The following is a 20,525-nucleotide window of genomic DNA, read 5'->3' as shown; positions in this document are numbered from 1 at the left end:
TGTGAGTGAATAAATGTGGCATGAAAATAAAGACATTTTTCTGAGTTCTCCTTGCCTAATGCATAATCCAGTTTGAAAACCGCTGAATGTTCTCTTGACTTGAACCCCTACTTGGCCAATACAAGTAAGCAAAAAGCAAAAAGAAATGGGTATTAATATTTCTTAAATGGTCTCTTTGTGAGAAGACCTAGTTGAAGGAGTCATCAGGCCTGTTTTGCGGTACACACCCTGCCACTTATCTAACAGTCTTACATTGTTCTGTGGTCATAAGAAGGTTTTGAGAAAGACATCCCACTGTCTTGGAAGAGTGTCTGAATAAATGTATTCTGCTGTTCTCTGTGAGATGCCTTAATGTGCTTTTGTTTTTCTCCTTGCTCCCAACAGATCGCTCTCCTACAGCTGTCGTCCTAAATTAGCTGAGCTCTGTGAAAGGATAGCTGTTTCAACTGACCCCCTCTGCTCCTTGAAGCTCCAGCCGTCCGTGACACCCAAATGCTGCCTGTCTTTCATCAAACTGGTCACTCCTGAAGAAAAATGGACTTGGAGTGAAAGGAACCCCTTCATGTGGACTCTAGGACAACTCTTAAGCTAGCCAGATAGCTGGCCCTCGGACTCAAATGGGTGACCTATGACAATGTAACCGATAGGGGGACTTGAGTTCTCGCTTTCCCAAGAAGCTGCAAGACGGATATGAGCTTGAGCCGTGGGCATCGACGATAAAACAAACCTTCCATCGCTTGAGGGCTTCTCTAACGTCATGCAGTCATCTGAGGAATTGTTTACCAGGAAGCTGAAAGCATTGAATGGGAGTATGGGACATCCAGCGACCAACACACAGGGCAAGCTGGAAGGGGGTGGTAAAACGAATGGGACGCCCGCCATGCCTAAAATGGGGGTGCGAGCCAGGGTGACGGACTGGCCCCCGAAAAAGGAGGGTTGGGAAAGCCGAGGCGGGCCCAACTACGAGAGCGTCATCACGGCCTTTCAGAACGGGCAGCCAGACCAAAGTGGGGAGATCACGGATTTGGGTGAAGCACCAATGGAGCCTGATTATTCGGATACAAAATATTCTCTGAGTGACCTTCTAAGTCTATCCCCTTTGAAGGGGCTTCATCCCATTCGCCAGCGGAGTAATAGTGACGTGACCATCAGCGACATTGATGCGGAGGACATATTGGACCAGAACGCCGTCAACCCAAACACTGGTGCCTCGTTGCATCGGGAATACGGCAGCACTTCCTCAATTGACCGCCAGGGTCTCGGGAATGAAGGGTTCTTTACCATGTTGCGAGGATACCGGATTGACAGTTTGGACCATCGCAGCGCCCCGCCTGTCGGTTTCCCAGAACTCCTTCGCTACGACACAACCCTCTCTCCAAGCTTGCAGACCGCCGCTCAAATAGCCCGCGGTGAGATCGTCCGAATCTCAGGCTACGACTACGTGGACACCTCACTCCTCTACAGCCGAGAAAGGGAGAAGTCTTTCATGCGTCGTCTCAAGTCCGAGTCGTCCGAGACGTCACTTTTTAGGAAGTTGAGGACTATTAAAAGCGAGAACGATGGTTTGCGACTCTCCACCGAGCAGGACGACCGCCGGCCGCTCAGTTTTCAGAAATGCTTTGCTCACTACGACGTCCAGAGCGTACTCTTCAACATCAGTGAAGCAGTGGCAAACCGTATCAGCCTCAACCAGAGGAAAAACACCACAACCGGAGCTTCTGCTGCCTCGCAGTACCAAATCCCAGGAGGTGGACAGGTGGGTGCAAATAATACTGGACCTGCATCCATGTTTGAGTCGCCACTGGGAAGTCGGGAAGACCTCAATCCCAAGGAGAACCTGGATGCGGATGAGGGGGATGGGAAAAGCAATGGATTGGTGCTCAATTGCCCGCATTTTCGCAATGAGGTTGGTGGAGAGGGGGAGAGGAGGATCTCTCTCTCCAGGGCCACTAACACCACCTACAGTGCTGGAGGAGAAAACTGCTCTTTCGAGTCGTCCTTGAGCTCACACTGTACCAATGCTGGTGTGTCTGTACTGGAGGTGCCACGGGAAAGCCAGGCAATCCACCGTGAAAAGGTCAAGCGGTACATCATCGAGCACATCGACCTGGGAGCGTATTATTACCACAAATTTTTCTATGGGAGAGGTAAGCCTTGTTATTTTTGCATGAAAAATGGGGTTGATTCTTGTTTGCAACGTGAAATCTTTCAATCCAGGTCGTATTTAGAATATTCATCAGTTCATGTTATTACAAAGAAAACAAAGTTTTTATTGTTTGTGATCTTGCTTTGCCTCTGAAACATCTTTCCTCTTTAGCGGATGTCATAAAGGTTGTGTTGGTGTTTTTTATTTTATTTCATTCATTACACCAAATTACACAACCCAAGTAAAAACTCTAAACTAAAGTGCCCAAAAAAAAGATGAGTAAGCTACACTGCAAAAAAAACTTTAACATTTAAATTATATAGATTAACTTGAAAGTCAACACTGATTAAGATATAATAATAATAATAAGAGTTTTCATAGATTTTATCTTGAATTGAGGTGCATTTTGGCTAATTTCACTTGCTTTTAAGTAGTTTATATACAAGTGAATAAATCTAGCTAAATAAAATACACACAAAAACAAAATCAGCCAGTTCAGTGAGATAAAATACATTCATATTATTGACACATCTATGAAAACAAGTCTAGATATCTCCTTCAGTGTTGCCTTTCAAGTATATTTTCAAGTATAAGAGTTTTTAGATATTTTTTAAAGTAGAATTACCTCATTAACTCACCCTCATATCATTCGAAACCTGTATGACCAACTTTTCATCAAAATATCTTCTATTGCGATCCACCATCCACGAAAATGAGTACAAAATACTAATTACAAACTTAAAATCCAAATTTTTTGCAGTGTTAATTATTAAAGAACTTGTATCTTGTAATATTTTCTCCTTTTGGATGCTATTCTGGTGATTTGGGGACTGAGACAATAGCAGCTTTTTTTAAGCCCGATGTTTATTACCCATTTTAAAGGGAGAAATGCTTGTGCCAAGGATTGAGGTGTGAGAATGTTCTCCTGTCTTTGGCCCGTGATTTGTCATGTGAGAATAGACAGGGTGAGGTGCAGCTGTTCCCCTCCGAGGAGCCGTGATGGCGAGAGGTGAGACGGGACCGTCCCACCGCTCTTCATTAAAACACCTCTGCGTGTCTGGGAATGGAACGAGCAAACGATACTTCGACTTATCCTGCACAATGTCATTGGTGTTTGACTGAGAAGGTGTCAGCGGCTGTCAGACTGCTTTTTTTGCATGTCTGCACATCTGCATAGTCCTGACAGGATTGTGTTACCCATTCCTAAGCTCTGGAAAACAGCTGCTCCACCTCTTGCCATGCAGAAATTCGTTTCTTTCCTTTGACTACGCTGAATAATGAGCCGCAGCCTGTGGGTGAAAGCTGCGATTGTGTCCTGCACGTTCACGGGCTTTCCAGCCATAGCGAATGAGCAAATTACAGCTCAGCTCAAATGACAATAAATCATGTTAGCAAGCTCGTTCTATTGGGAAATAGATAATCATCCGCCTTGCCGTGTCGCCAAAAACCTTTCAAGCAGAAGAGCTCAATTTCCTCTGTGCCGCCATTTGTACAGGCCAGGGTTATATTTAAGACACTGATTAGTCTTGTGCATTTAACTATATATTTTAAGTGCCGTTTAAAGAGGGAGTTTAAACTCGAAATTTAATCCAAACAGCTTTTTTTGGATGTATGGCCTCTTCAATAATTCTAAACTAATAGCCAAATCAATTTATTTAGTTATTCTTATACTGTAACTTGCAGGTAATGCAGATTTACTTCTATATTGCTAATAGTTAACACAGTAATTTAATGCTGATTGATACAACGGAGATAAAGGCAATAATAGCAAATAATGACACATTTGTCAAGAAAGAAAATGCATTTGGTTTCGTCTCAAGGTTCTCATCTACTCAAACATCCCATTTCATGTTGATTTTATTTAAATACATAACTTCAAATTGATTTAAAATGATTGCATAACTTTACATTAAATTCAATTGAATGGATAAATTCAAACTGAATTCAATTGAATGCATAACTTAAATGCTTGACTTTAAATTAAATTGAATGCATAACTTTTAAATTGAATTAAAAATAAATGCATAACTTGAATGCGCAACCTAACATTAAATCAAATTGAATGAATGGATAACTTTGAATTTTATTAAATTGAATGCATAACTTGATAACATGACTTCAAATTAAATGCATAACTTTAATGCATGGCTTAAAATTGAATTAATGTAATGCATTATGTGAGACAGATACTGATTTTATTTTGACTGTCTGACTTTCCCGACTTCAAACCAACAGTCAAAGTCCATTTAACCTTTATAGCTGCTCATCACCCCATCAGCGTCTCTACAGGACCTGGAAAGGACAGACCTGTCAACATGTCTCTCCCAGGAGCCACTATCCCTTTCACACCTTACTTTCCATGATGCTTTTATCACCCAGGGAGTGGCATTGATTCCATTAACTTCCTCTCTCTCTTCGTGACCAAGATCTGCGTGATCGGAGAGGATGCAAGATGTGACATGCCTACTGAAAGTTTACACTACGGTTGCATTAATACATGAATGTTATTAATACTTCATCTTGTTGAGCATCATGGCCTCCTGTTGCTGATGGGCAAGCTGATGTCTTTCTATCATTTCCCAGCAGGGTTCTTGTAAAGTGTATTTTAGAGAAGAATTTTACTCTTCACTGCAGCTTTAGGCTTTACCCTCATGAGTGTGTTCAAGTGGATGAGATGAAGTGTCACCGGTGAGGGTGTTTGTTGTCGTTCCCCTCTGGATTTGAGTTGGATTAAGGGCTGTTGTAGGACGTTTTCAGATCTCTCCCATCATGCAGTTGGCTTCTGCTATCGTAACTTTAAATAAGGTTGTATTTGTTTTTTGTGTTGTGCCATCAGCAGGATCCCAAACACTACTTAAGCTGTTGCTAATTTCTTTGTTGTCCCATATTTATTTTGTGTGTGTGTTTTGCATAAATACGCATTATCCTAATGTTTTTCCCGCTCTGGCATGCTTTAGTACGCATTGCCTGTTATATTGCATAATTTTGGCCTCAGGTTTTCAACATTGTGTCCAAATGCATGTTTGTCTACAAAGGGGCTTACTAAAAAAGGATATCAAAAAGAAAGAGGTTAAGCCTCGTCTGTGGCGGGTTTTATTTCTCCTGTTAATCTCTGACGGACTCCTGTGGTCCAGTGAAATCAGAGATTATGGATCATAAATGACACTAATGTGTCTGCGAGACTATGTGAAATCTATGGAGATGCTGCGCCCTGGATCAGACGACATCATTGCCATGTAGACATGACGGATAACTAAGACATTTTTCTCCATTATAGCATCCATATTATTCATCCATCCTTTTGTCCATCCATCCATCCGTCGTCCATCCATCCATTCTTTTTTCGTTTCATCCTTTTGTTCTTCCATCCATACATAATTTTTCCATTCATCCATCCATTGTTTTGTCGTTCCATCCATTTATCTTTGTTGTTCCATCCATCCATCCTTTTGTCCATCCATTTATCATCCATCCATCCATTCTTTTTTCATTTCATCCTTTTGTCCTTCCATCCATCATTTTTCCATCCATCCATCATCCATCCATCCATTCTTTTTTCCATTCCATCCATCCATCCTTTTGTCCATCCGTCCATCCATTCTTTTTTCGTTTAATCATTTTGTCCTTCCATCCATCCATCCATCCATCCATCCATCCTTTTGTCCATCCATCCATCCATCCATCATTTTCCATTCCATCCATCCATTCTTTTTTTGTTTCATCCTTTTGTCCTTCCATCCATCATTTTTCCATTCCATCCATCCATCCTTTTGTCCATCCATCCATCATCCATCCATCCATTCTTTTTTCATTTCATCCTTTTGTCCTTCCATCTATCCATAATTTTTCCATTCCATCCATCCATCATCCATCCATCCATTCTTTTTTCGTTTAATCTTTTTGTCCTTCCATCCATCCATCCATCCATCCATCCTGTTGTCCATCCATCCATCCATCCATCATTTTTCCATTCCATCCATCCATCCATTCTTTTTTTGTTTCATCCTTTTGTCCTTCCATCCATCCATCCTTTTGTCCATCCATCCATCATTTTTCCATTCCATCCATCCATCCTTTTGTCCATCCATCCATCATCCATCCATCCATTCTTTTTTCATTTCATCCTTTTGTCCTTCCATCTATCCATCATTTTTCCATTCCATCCATCCTTTTGTCCATCCATCCATCATCCATCCATCCATTCTTTTTTCGTTTAATCCTTTTGTCCTTCCATCCATCCATCCTTTTGTCCATCCATCATTTTCCATTCCATCCATCCATCCATTCTTTTTTTGTTTCATCCTTTTGTCCTTCCATCCATCCATCCATCCTTTTGTCCATCCATCCATCCATCATTTTTCCATTCCATCCATCCATCCATCCTTTTGTCCATCCATCCATTCTTTTTTCATTTAATCCTTTTGTCCTTCCATCCATCCATCCTGTTGTCCATCCATCCATCCATCATTTTTCCATTCCATCCATCCATCCATCCATTCTTTTTTTGTTTCATCCTTTTGTCCTTCCATCCATCCATCCTTTTGTCCATCCATCCATCATTTTTCCATTCCATCCATCCATCAAACATCCATCCATTCTTTTTTAATTTCATCCTTTTGTCCTTCCATCTATCCATCATTTTTCCATTCCATCCATCCTTTTGTCCATCCATCCATCCATCTATTCTTTTTTCGTTTCATCCTTTTGTCCTTCCATCCATCATTTTGTCATTCCATCCATCTATTCACCGTTTTGTTGTTACATCCATTTTTTTGTCCTTCCATCCATCTATCGTTTGTCCTTCCATCCATCCATCCATCCAATGTCACAATGCAAAAAATCCAATTGTAAAATCCTATTTATTTATTTATTTATTTATTTGAGACAGATGATCTTAATTGTCATAAAAATAATCTCACAATGTATGTCAAAATGCAAAAATCATAATGGTCCTAAAATAAACTTGCTTGCTTTATTTTTTACATTTTTTAAAAATAATGTCACAATGCAAAAATTCTAAAATAAGAAGGTCTGTAGGCCGTTATCAGTGGAGTGTCCCGTGTGTGTATCTCCTCAGCATGACCGGCACCAGAGAGACTGAAGAGTTTAAATAGCTCTTACTGTCCCCTTCGCTCAGGGTCTCTCGCTCGCTTTGTTGGGTGTTCCTGGAAAGTGTTATCTGTCCTTCTTGAACCTGACCTCATATCCTCCTCTCTTTCCTGTCATTAACCCCCAGAGCACCAGAACTACTTCGGGGTGGATGAGAACTTGGGCCCGGTGGCCATCAGCGTTCGGAGAGAAAAGCTGGATGATGGGAAAGACAAAGAGGCATCGCAGTTTAACTATCGGGTCACCTTCAGGACGAGTCAGGTACGCGAGTGCTTGACAAATGGACATGAATCTCTCAGCAAATATTGATATAAATAACTATTGATAATTAGTTTTGATTTTAACTGGATTAATGAATGAGCATATCATGTGTAATTAAAAATTAATGGATTGATGGCCCTAATTGCAATACAATTTTTAGTAGTTTTAGAAGGATTAATGGTGTCACACTGGAAATAATAGTTCCACATAAACATTTAAATAATTAATTAAAGTTTTACCTGCTGAAATGAAGAAAGCATTTAATTAATATTAAGAGATGAAACTCTCCCTCTTTCATACTTACAAGCTTCATTTTCTAAATTATTTATTTATATGTTTGTTTGTTTGTTTTCTTTCTTATTTATTTGTTTAATTACCGGTATTTATTAATTCGGGACAGATCATCTTAAGGGTCCTAAAATAAACTTTTAAAATTCTTTATACAAAACATAATTTCCTTTTTTTCTCTCTCATGGGGTGAAATATTATTATTATTATTATTATTATTATTATAATTTTCGAGGACAGTAAATCAACAAATGCCCACATGCAGATTCCTTTTTCTCCACCGCATTCAACCTTAGTCTTTGATCTTCAGCTTCTAATGGCGCTCGTTCACATTTAATCTGAACGATGAAGCCTTTTGTCATTTCCTACATGCCATAGATGCTCAAATGACTCAATATCTCAGGATGACCCTTTAAAGAGATGCCAGAGAATTCAGCATAAAAGGCTTTTACTTTATAAGTGCAGATAAAAGGGTCGAGACTCAAAGAGCGCGCTCTCGAATCTCCTGCAAGGGGGAAGATTTCATTGACAATAACTTGATATTCCAATATATCTATACATATTTTTTATGAAAGAATCCTGTTTATTAGAAAAAGAACATGTACTTGAGGTCACATACTCATATGACAATCTTAACTGTCACCGTCCCATATACGGGACCCCTAACTTTACTTTGCTATATTACTATTAAATCCTAATCTAATTATGACAAACTATATATGGTTGGAAAGGTCTAAGACTCCTAAATAGATACAAATTAAAGTTGACGCACACACCTTTAATAATTGAAACTTTGATTTTCATGCTGAAAGTTCATAATAAAACATATAATCTAGTATTTTTCAATAAAAAAAATATAATATAATATTATCCTCTAAAAAGTATAATATTATCTTTTTTATCGCCTTTTTTTATTACATCACATATTTTAGTAGTTATCATAAATTAGGTATCATTTGAAAGCTTACAAACTCAGAATTCATCCTGTGAAAACCGTTTTGAAATTGAACGTTGCGTTACCATAGAAACGGTACTCTAAATTATTTTATCAGGCTCCTCCCCTTTTGGGCATCATTATATTTCATAATTTATGATCAAAACCTTTTCTAATCCTGACAAAACACATATTGTCAGAAAGGTCTGAGTCTCAAGTTTCCAAATTTTGTGACAGAATTGATATTTGGACAGAAATGTATTAATTTGTTAAGGCAGAATGTATACAACTAAATTCAATGGAATGTATGTCACCCGGTGGCTATTTTTGGTACTACGCTTAAACAAAATCTCATGGGAACTTCAATTTTTGTGATATCAACTTCAAATTTGGAACACAACTTGGTTAGATATATGGCTTTGATTTTATAGTACTTTTAGAGTAAAAAATATTTTGTAAAATATATATTTTTTATCAAATAAAAAATATATAGTACAGTATATTTGATTTACTGTAAATTTAAACTTCCATAACTTTTTCATACTTTCATTTTTTGAAGTGTTTTCACTTCAGCAATAATCTGCTGAGTGTTTCCTTTAAAACAAGACCAAACTTGGGTCTATATTCCAAAGCATTCTTGAATTACAACCATTTAAGTTTGAATAGTGCATTTTAACCCCCATTCTCAAAAAGGGGGGTGACAGCGAAGGGGTTAAGCCATCGGATAATAAGGATTTGGATAGTTTGAGGCAGGAAAATGCCCTTGCTGTTTAATGCATGTGTAATGATTAGTTAATCTCTATTGTAATTCAAACTCTTGTCTTTCTCTGGCCCTCCTCAGTTAACCACCTTGCGTGGGGCGATTCTGGAGGACGCTGTGCCGTCCACGGCGAGGCACGGGACGGCCCGCGGTCTCCCACTGAAGGAGGTGCTGGAGTACGTGGTGCCTGAGCTGAACATCCAGTGCCTCCGACTGGCCCTCAACTCTCCCAAAGTCCCCGAGCAGCTCCTCAAGCTGGACGAGCAGGGGGTGAGGACTAGTCTAGAGCACTGAAATCTCTATTCAGATATGCATAGTAGGGCTGCACGATTTGGGGGAAAAAATCTACTAGGTTTTTTTTTTTCTCAGAAAAAGTGTATGCAATTAAAAAAAAAAATCCAGGTTTGCTCTGCTTGTTTGTAGGACTCCACAATTTCGCTTGATTTTGTGATTACAGATCAATATGGCTATAAAAGTACTACTACTACTAATAATAATAACAATTATTATTATTTATTATGAATAAAAATAAAATATATAAAACTTACTAAATTAAAAGAAAATAAGGAATATTATTGTAATATTTCAATGAAAAAATTGTGTTAAAAAAATGATGCATTAATTTCTTCAAACACTAATCCATGAAACCTGTATTTAGACAGAAAACCGCAGGTAGGGAACATATATTTATTTAATTAAAATGCGGTCTTTGTGATTTGATCCTCATAATATGATAATTTTAGTTTTGTTTAGATTAATTGTGTAGCCCTAATGGATAGTGTATTTTATAATATTGCTTTTGCTTATGTTTTATAGCAATAAGTAACATTCATTGTAGTGGTCGATCAATATGGTGACTGAATCTTTAACATTTTTACATTTGATTTTTTGCTTATTCTATTGTGATTTTTACCTTGATTTTTACCACATCAGCCATACTTTAGTCTGGTTTTAATGCAGCATTGTATCTTTACACTGCCTTTTGTGCAGGGACAGAGCAGCCTTGACTTGGCTGTGTAAAGATGCCTTAAGAATGTGCATCGTTTCTCACAAATATCTGTAACACAGCAGTTCTGAAAGTGTTAATGCAAATAGTGCATGGTTATATGACTAAAAATCAACATGCACTGGGTCTCAAAAGCACCAGAGCTGTTTTTCCCATGGACGTCTGTCAACATGGATTCAGATGGTGGTCTTGGTTCTGAGAGAGAAAATCAGCCAATATCATGTTATAGTTCGATCAATAACAGCTCCAGCCCATTGATTTCCCAACTTGAAGTGGAAATGTGAATGAGCACGGACGAATATAGCCAAAATTACATTTTATTTCATAGATAGAGACGTTTAATTTCGACCCTCTCAAAATTTTTTCATTATCGTCTTTAAAGAGAAGTGATTATTGAAGTTCTCTCGAGTGCTAAATATAGACGAGTGTGATATGAGCGGAAAGTCATTTCTTTTTACCTGGCAATTCTGTATATTATTATATACTTCCATTTCAAAGTTTGGGGTCAGTAAAGTACTTAATACTTTTACCGTATTCATCAAGGGTGCATCATAATTAATCAAAAGTGACAGTAAATTATGTTACATTGTTACTAAAGATTTATATTTGAAATAAATGCTGTTCTTTTAAACTTTTTATACATCAAAGAATCCGGAAAAAACAAATGAACATAGTTTCCATTAAATCTGAAGCAGCACAACAGTTTTCAACATTTATAATAATCATCAATGTTTCTTGAGCATCAAATCATCATATTAGAGTGATTTCTGAAGGATCATGTGACACTGAAGACTGGAGTAATGATGCTGAAAATTCAGCTTTGCATCACAGGAATAAATTACATTTTACTATATATTCACATATATAAAACAGTCATTTTAAACTGTAATATATACTTAGCTGACGCTTTTATCCAAAGCAACTTATAAAAGAGAAACAAAAGCAATTTGTCAAAGAGCCAACAAAAAAATGTATAGTTCACAATATTGCTGTTTTTACTGTATTTTTATCAAATAAATGCAGCCTTGATGAACGTAACATTAAACAAACACAGGAAATTTTACCAACCCTCAAACTATTGAACAGTGTGAAGTGTAGATATTAGGGAAATACTATATATCTTAATAGCTCCCTGTCATATCAAGTCAAGTCACTTTTATTTTATAGCGCTTTATACAATACAGTTTGTTTCAAAAGCAGCTTTACAAGGATAAACAGGAAAATTATGCATTTCGGCTATTGTTCAGTTCAGTGTTGATTCAGTTGTAAAAACCATCAATTATTAAATTATTCATTTCATCTATCCACCTTATTCCTACGCCCCATGACGCTTAATGGGGCGCATTAAGCTTCTGTGTTGTACGTCACACGCATCACACACATGACCAGCTTCGGCCAATAGTGAGCCTACGTGTGACGTACAATACAGAAGCGTTGCGCAGTTTCACTACGTGAAATCTCACGGCCCACAGAGAAGGAAATGATTAGTTGAATAAAGTCGTTATTTTTGTTTTGTTTTTTTTGCGCACAAAAAGTATTCTCGTCGCTTGATAAACTTAAGGTTGAGCCACTGTAGTCACTCCGACTATTTTAACGATGTCTTTCATAACTTTTGGGCCGGCCAGTTTCGATCCCTTAAGAAGCCTATGGAGGAGTGATCCAGCTCTCAGATTTAATCAAAAATATCTTAATTTGTGTTCTGAAGATGAACGAAAGTCTTACGGGGTTGAACAACATGAGGGAGAATCATTACTGACAGAGTTTACATTTTGGGGTGAACTCTCCCTTTAAAGGGGTCATATAATGCCATTTTTGTACAAGCTAATATGATTCTTTAGGGTCTAAATTTAAAGTTTGTAATATACTTTAATTAAAAATTCTCATTAGTATTGTAAGAAAACACTTATTTTACCTGGTCAAAAACAGCTCTGTTTTCAGCACGCTGTTTCAGTGCATATGACTTTAAATGATCATGAGCTTTGCTCACCCCGCCTCTCTGTTCTGTGCGTACACCGTTAGTAACACAATAACACAATAACCATAACGCGTTGTTCAGTATAAACGTGGAATTATGAATTATATTGAGAACGTCATACATAGAAAACATGCCGTAATGTACCCTGAGTGTAAACCTTAGACGCATTCATTGTGAAGCGTGCAGCTAGCGATTTGCAAAGATTAATATATTAATATAAAGTTTAATAAAACGTTTCACTCACTTCCGTTCTTCTGGAGGTTCAGCAGGAACACGAATATCTGGTACCGATCCTTTTTAGCAAAGCTTCTTAGCAAATCCAGCTTTACACTGACCCTCGTTTATAAAGCAGTCTGGTGTGTGAAATGATTCGCGCAAACATGAGAGCATTGACGTTGCTCGTGGGGAATATTCCCTTCGAAAACAAACTCAGCCACTGCGTCTTCAGCGGTTCGGATTTAGGAACATTAAAATGACTGTGTTTGTTATTACACCCAAGAACAGAACACCACAATCGCTTAGACGCCATTCTGCTCATAGACAGTGCTCCAGCATATCAACAACCGCGCCGGTCCGCGCAGACTATGATTGACAGCTGGCTCACGAGCGAGGGTGGGTCTGTGTTGAAACGCAGCTGTCAATCAACAATCGTGGGAGGGGCGTCCGTTTTATTGACGTCACAAAAACGAACGGCTCGATTTGAGGCAGGGGAAAACATATAAGGAGATTAAAACAAAACCACTGGATGGATTTTTATCATTATATGATGGTTGTGTACAGACACTGCCAACACACATTTCAGTACAATCAACTTGTAAAAGTGCATGTACCATTATATGACCCCTTTAAGTGTCTCCAACTAAGCAAGCCAGAGGAACCCGAACTCCATCAGTGACCGAATGGAGAAACCCCTAGTGAGGATCCAGGCTCAGTCGGGAGTCAGTTCTCCTCTGGCCAAACGGCCAATCATATGAATGTCAAACTGTGGGTTCTCATTGACACGGGCGATGAATCCTGTAGCTTGAAGCTGTCCGAAAATTCCCAGGGTGTTTTTTCTTACATACAGTAAGTGACAAAAATTGCAAAAAGACATTCCATTGCTGGATGAAATAGCACTTTATTGATTACAGTTTCAAGTTTCTCTGCAAGAGCGTATAAGGGTTTGTCCCAGAAGGCTTGTGTTTTAGTGCAGACCCTGTGTAGTTTTCCCTCTTAAGGTGATGATACACAGGGCAACTTTTTGGGCAATGTTCCCGCCAAAGGGCAACCAGATGACACACAGGGCCCAAGACTGATCTAAATTATCCAGATAGAAATGTATTGCTCATTTTCAATGCGAAAAATGCCTAAGCAACAATCGCTCGGCAAGATTGCCCAGCAACATTGCTCAAAAAGTTGCCCTGTGTATCATCACCTTTAGTTAGTCGAAGTTACTCAGCGAAGCACTAAACAACTGTTTATACCGTTTGGCACACGACCTCTCGTACGGATTCTGGGAGTTCTCTCAGGGAAATCTGGATAACGTGCGCTGAATTGCTACCAGTTGGAACAGCATAATGTGGGCCTCAGATTCGGAGTGTGTTATTTGTACGGGCGTTCATGCTTACTATGTTTATAATTCAGGCATCAAGTTTTGTTTTGGCTCGTACCACTCAAATTTCCTTCAGAAACAGTATCTAGTTATTTAGCAATTTCGTTTGCTGCTGTAAGTGCCACTAAAATTACATGCTTCACCTTTTAAAAAGAACCTAATATGCTTTTCTACATGTTCATCTTTCTTTAGTGTGTGATGTTGCTGTTTGAGCATGAAAAAAGTTCTCCTCTATATCAGTGTCAGTGTTTCTGAACTCCCTGAAACGCCTCCATTGTAGTCTTGAGTTTCTTCCGGGAACAAACACCTCACCATATTCCTCATTTAAATAATTCATACGCAGAATAAAGGGGCGGGGCCTGGTTGAGTCAATTAGTAGTGGGTTAAACTGGCGGTTATGGTAAGGGGCGGGACATTTCCCAAACACACTCGAAGCGCTTGACCAATCACAACACACTGATCCAGCCGACCAATCAGAGCACAGTGTGCTTTTCAGAAGGAGGGGCTTCATAGAGACAGGAACTAAAAAGAGCGTTACTGACAGACTGGGAAGAGAGGAGCTGCAACGATGGAGAATATGAGGAAAATGAATGTTTTTGACCCCAAAAACAAAATAGACTTTGAAAAGGGGCGTAATAGATCACCTTTAAGGAAAGACTGTATTTGTCTTGTGTATTTGACTGTAGCACATGCATGTTCAGCTGTCTGCTGAAGATCATCTGGTTTGGAGATGAATGGTGGTCTTCGCCTCTGGGGAAGTATGTGTGAAAAACAACACCTATGTCACATAATGTGCTAAAGACCTCCAGTCTGCCGCCCACATGGCTAACAAACCGTATCACGTTACCTTGGGCTGCTGCGGGAAAGGTTCACTGCTCACTTGATGCTGACAGATATTGAGAAGTGAACTCTTTCATTCCATGTCCTGCCCTTTTCTTCTCTTACGCTTGTGTGTATGTCTTCTCACAGGACGACAGAATTAGTGGCGGCTTAGCAGAAACACAACTTTGCTGTTTCCCGTTGATCTTTAGCAACGTTTTAAGACGAGACCTACCATGAGTTCTGAAGTTAAGCTTAAGAATTGAGATTACATTATATTATTATACTGTAACTACGTCATTAAAATAAATTGTTACCCTAATTTATGTGGAAGATGCAAAGAAAAAATGCTTTTTGCAGTCAAACGAGGATCCCAACAAAGTTTCATACATTGCCTTGTTAAGAAACAGTAAGAGCCACAGAATATTCTTCTCAGGGATAGTTTATGAGAAGCGTTCGTACGCATCAGTGCATGTCATTAACACAGATGAAGTCATTAATGAAAGCATCAGGCAGCTGCACATTTATTTCTGCGAGTGGAGGAAGCAAAGTCCGATGGGTACATGACACTCCAGTCCCTTCAGAAGAGCTCAGTCATCAGTTCAAACCGATTCAACGATCAGGAGATGTGCTATTCATGAGGATTTAATAATCATTATGGAAATTGAGGGCTTGGATGGGATGATGGAAAACTCAACAGAAGTCTGTGGGATCACATCAAGTTCTGACTGTGAAATGTGTCATTTACGTACAAAAACAACCGCACTATAATGATCACTTACAAGCGAGTTTCTCAAGCAACAACAGCCGCATTTGTGCCCGCAAATAATTAGTTTGAGGCTAGTTTTTACTACTATTTTGAATTGGCTTTTATTTGAATATTTTCCGTTTTCATTTTAAATTTAGATTGATTTCAAGCTATTTTTTTGTTTATTTTATTTCCAAAATATTTCAAATTTAACTTTTAGCTTGTAGTACTTCAACATTTTTATTTGAAGTATTAAGTATTATTATTATACTACTTATTTCAGTTAGTTGCCAATGCAACATTTCACTGTTTTTCATATATTATTATTTTATTATTATTATTATTTTTTAGCTTTATTTCAATTGACAAAAAAGTCTTCGTTTTAGCTCATCACAACAAGATTGGGTTGAGGCATTTAAAAACAAGTAAAGAGATATACAGTATCATGGATAAACTGTATTCTGCTTATACTTTTATTCTGTACTTCTACAGCATAAGCAGAATAAGCTGCAAAAGTGGATCTCTGACCATTAGCTGACAAGTGACCAAAATATACATAAAACCACTGTTAGCACACTACCTGTGTTCTTCTATTACTGAATCCAGTCAATCTGGATTCAAACACTAAATCTCTAGCATTTCCCTCATTTCATTTGATGGGAAGTGAGTTGGGACAGAAGTCTCTTCAGGAACAATCAGTCCCAATCCCACAGTAAGACGTGGTGCAATGCCTTTAGAAAGCCTGTCCTCGCAGCGACGCGTTCCTTACGCAGCCGTAACCCAGTTCAGATGAGCTGAACGGGTCTGATGAGGCGCAGGGAAACGGCTGATATTTCAGCGCTTGGGAATCAGACTCGACTCGCTTACGCGGGTCAAGTATTCCCAGCTTGGAAACCATGCTGTTGTCATGGCGACCTTGTTCTCTGAAACCTTCATCCGACTGTTTTGGATTAGGAACAGCCAGTGACTTCCACGGCATCTACTCGAGCAGCGCTAATGCAGTTCAGAGGAGATGCCCTACTTGGCTTTAGAAGGGACACACACACACACACACACACACACACTGGGATAAGTGCAGTAAACTTGAGTTATAAAAGAGGTAAATGACGACATCCAAACCGCTGACACATTCTGAATGGGTTGGTATACGGCCAACAGGCAGTTTTTAGACAAAGCAAATGGTGAGAAAACATAAAATGCTTGCAGGAGTCAAACACACACAGGGGCAAATATACCACGGGAAGTCATGTGAGCCAACAGTGATGTCACTTCCTCACGTCAGTTTCCATTCCAACAGCATCAACGAGTCCAAAGTTCTGTTACAAACCCTAAGATGCCCACTTAATAATAAAACAGTAAACCCTTCATATATATATAATGCACTATAAAATGATTTATCATGCATTAATTATGCCTTGTAATCCACTGTATGGTCTTTTGTAAGCACAATTATAATACTTATCTATTCATTTATTTTAAAAAAGTATAGATTAAAATACATGACAAATTTCAGATGTAATATTATAATGCATTTTAACTTGGGTTACAGTAATTTATGAAAAGATATAATGCATTATAATAAACATTATGAATACCTTTTATAATGCATTATTATTGGTAAAAAGCCCTTTTGTATAAAGTATTTTACTAAAAAAAAAAATCAAATTAAAACGTAATATAAAAATATTTAAAAATAAAAGTATATAGTGCATATTTAATATATTTACACATATGTATGTTTAATTTCCTATATATATATATATATATAGAGAGAGAGAGAGAGAGAGAGTACAATACAACAATTAAGTAGAGAGTACAATACAACAATTAAGTAGAGAATTATTCAAAATATATAGCTTAAATATATACTAAATATAATATATTATATTGTGTTAATATGAAATAAAATTATTGTATTTTTCCCAATTTAAAACATTTAATACCGATATACACTCACCGGCCACTTTATTAGGTACACCTGTCCAACTGCTCGTTAACACTTAATTTCTAAGCAGCCAATCACATGGCGGCAACTCAGTGCATTTAGGCATGTAGACATGGTCAAGACAATCTCCTGCAGTTCAAACCGAGCATCAGTATGGGGAAGAAAGGTGATTTGAGTGACTTTGAACGTGGCATGATTGTTGGTGCCAGAAGGGCTGGTCTGAGTATTTCAGAAACTGCTAATCTACTGGGATTTTCACGCACAACCATCTCTAGGGTTTACAGAGAATGGTCCGAAAAAGAAAAAACATCCAGTGAGCGGCAGTTCTGTGGGCGGAAATGCCTTGTTGATGCCAGAGGTCAGAGGAGAATGGCCAGACTGGTTCGAGCTGATAGAAGGGCAACAGTGACTCAAATAACCACCCGTTACAACCAAGGTGGGCAGAAGAGCATCTCTGAACGCACAGTACGTCGAACTTTGAGGCAGATGGGCTACAACAGCAGAAGACCCCACTGGGTACCACTCATCTCCACTACAAATAGGAAAAAGAGGCTACAATTTGCAAGAGCTCACCAAAATTGGACAGTTGAAGACTGGAAAAATGTTGCCTGGTCTGATGAGTCTCGATTTCTGTTGAGACATTCAGATGTTAGAGTCAGAATTTGGCGTAAACAGAATGAGAACATGGAACCATCATGCCTTGTTACCACTGTGCAGGCTGGTGGTGGTGGTGTAATGGTGTGGGGGATGTTTTCTTGGCACACTTTAGGCCCCTTAGTGCCAATTGGGCATCGTTTAAATGCCACGGCCTACCTGAGCATTGTTTCTGACCATGTCCATCCCTTTATGGCCACCATGTACCCATCCTCTGATGGCTACTTCCAGCAGGATAATGCACCATGGCACAAAGCTCGAATCATTTCAAATTGGTTTTCTTGAACATGACAATGAGTTCACTGTACTAAAATGGCCTCCACAGTCACCAGATCTCAACCCAATAGAGCATCTTTGGGATGTGGTGGAACGGGAGATTCGCATCATGGATGTGCAGCCGACAAATCTGCGGCAACTGTGTGATGCCATCATGTCAATATGGACCAAACTCCCTGAGGAATGCTTCCAGCACCTTGTTGAATCTATGCCACGAAGAATTGAGGCAGTTCTGAAGGCAAAAGGGGGTCCAACCCGTTACTAGCATGGGGTACCTAATAAAGTGGCCGGTGAGTGTATAACATAGTATATTCTCATTTCATGTGCTTAAGCTTAACTTTTATATATACACAATTTTAAATAATTGTTTACAATTAAAATAACAATTTAAAAGTAATAATTTTAATATTAATAATTTTAATAGTTAATTATTAATAGTAATTAATTTAATAGTTAAAAAAATTAAATATAACATTTTTAAATGTTAAACTTACATTTTGTATTTTATAAAAATACAATTATTTAATATTTAAAACATTTAATGGGAATGATCAATGGGAAAACGAATAGGATTGGAAGCATAAGTTCACTTCCTTCTGCCTTACTTTGAGCACATTCTGAGGCCTTTATCCTTCACAGAAAGGCAATCCCAGAATGCATTGTGACGGGCTCAGGGAAAAGTTTCATGCATGATGACAGAGAATCAAGGGAAGCGTGGAACAAATCTGAAAAAGTTGCTCTCTTCTGAAAACCTTTGATTCAGTTTAAGATATCTTTAAGATATTTTGTTTTTGTATATTCTACTTGTTAGCTCAACAACATACTAACACCAGTTTCTGCTGAAATCAATACATTTTTATGAACTGGACTGGACTTGATATATTGTTACACTTAGATAAATAATTCACCAGTCATGAAAATGCGATTATTATTCATGGTCATTTTTCTCCGTTCATCTGCCATGGCGGAGTAAAATAATGGTTGCATTATTAGCTTTTCTCGACATGCCATCTTAAACATGCAGCACTGATGTTGCAATGGTCAAAGACATCTGTCTAGTGCATATTTATCCTTTGTACCCTTAAAAGCAAACCAACTAGTCAGACAGTGGACACCTAGGCAGCGCACTAGGGTTTGAAACGCTGACTCAAAGACAGACACTCTCTATATCCAAGTCTGAAATCTTGGGCACAGATATTTCCACTCTATCCCGCTCTATTAATCAGACTTACAGCAGAGAGGATAGCGGTTCTTCTGGAAGAGGTGGACACGGCTCTCGGACACAGACAGCCTCTGAATGACATGATGAAACGCCACAAGAAAGGAGAAAGAAAGTCAGTTTGAGCCGAGTGTTTTACATAACGCTGTGACATCACTGCGCCTCTTCTGTACCCGTCAGCCCTCGGGACAGTCCTGACTTCTCACGACTCGAAGACTAAACACCGGCTAGTGTCGTCATCGAGCGCTTTATGAGCTGTTAAACTGTGTAAAACACACACACACGATGATATGAGCTCAACAGTGATCGAGCTTTTTTCAGCATCGCTGCTTCCGGAAGGGTTTCGCATTCATTTCTCCAATGGGATTTTAAAAAAATGCAATTTTCTGATATGATATTAACACTCTTGAGATGAATCAAAGCATTGCAAACTATGATTTTGAAGCAAAAACATTTTTAGAAATTAAAAAGGTAAACAAAATGCATTATTGCATTTGCAAATGGCAATTATTACAGAAAAGATGGTGCAATGGGCAAGTATAAACATTTTTTAAATGTTAAATATGGAATAATTATATATATATATATATATATATATATATATATAATTTAAATATTTTCATATTAATATATTAATTAATAATTGATATATTTTAATAATGCTAAATATTGTATATCATAATAATTTAGTATTGAATAAAAAAATACTAAAATTATACACACACACACATATATTCAATATTAAACTATTATGAAATACTATATATATATATATACATATATATATATATATT

General features: G+C 38.2%; 1 protein-coding gene across 5 annotated transcripts in view; it reads left to right on the top strand.

Annotated features, from left to right (window-relative positions):
* The window catches only part of LOC130069011 (signal-induced proliferation-associated 1-like protein 2), a 180,892-nt gene that overhangs the window by 80,087 nt on the left and 80,280 nt on the right, over positions 1-20,525 (top strand). For all 5 annotated transcript variants that reach the window (XM_056232691.1, XM_056232694.1, XM_056232693.1 and 2 more), the window contains exons 2-4: positions 385-2,147; positions 7,383-7,516; positions 9,580-9,768. In XM_056232691.1, coding sequence (XP_056088666.1) covers positions 758-2,147; positions 7,383-7,516; positions 9,580-9,768 — 1,713 coding nt within the window. In that variant the 5' untranslated portion in view covers positions 385-757. The remainder of the gene's footprint in view (positions 1-384; positions 2,148-7,382; positions 7,517-9,579; positions 9,769-20,525) is intronic.

Source organism: Rhinichthys klamathensis, unplaced genomic scaffold, assembly GCF_029890125.1.
Source record: "Rhinichthys klamathensis goyatoka isolate OS25496 unplaced genomic scaffold, OSU_Roscu_1.1 h1tg000352l_1, whole genome shotgun sequence".
Classification (NCBI taxonomy): domain Eukaryota; kingdom Metazoa; phylum Chordata; class Actinopteri; order Cypriniformes; family Leuciscidae; genus Rhinichthys; species Rhinichthys klamathensis.
The sequence above is the reverse complement of the archived record's forward strand: the minus strand, read 5'-3'. Positions and strand labels throughout refer to the sequence as shown.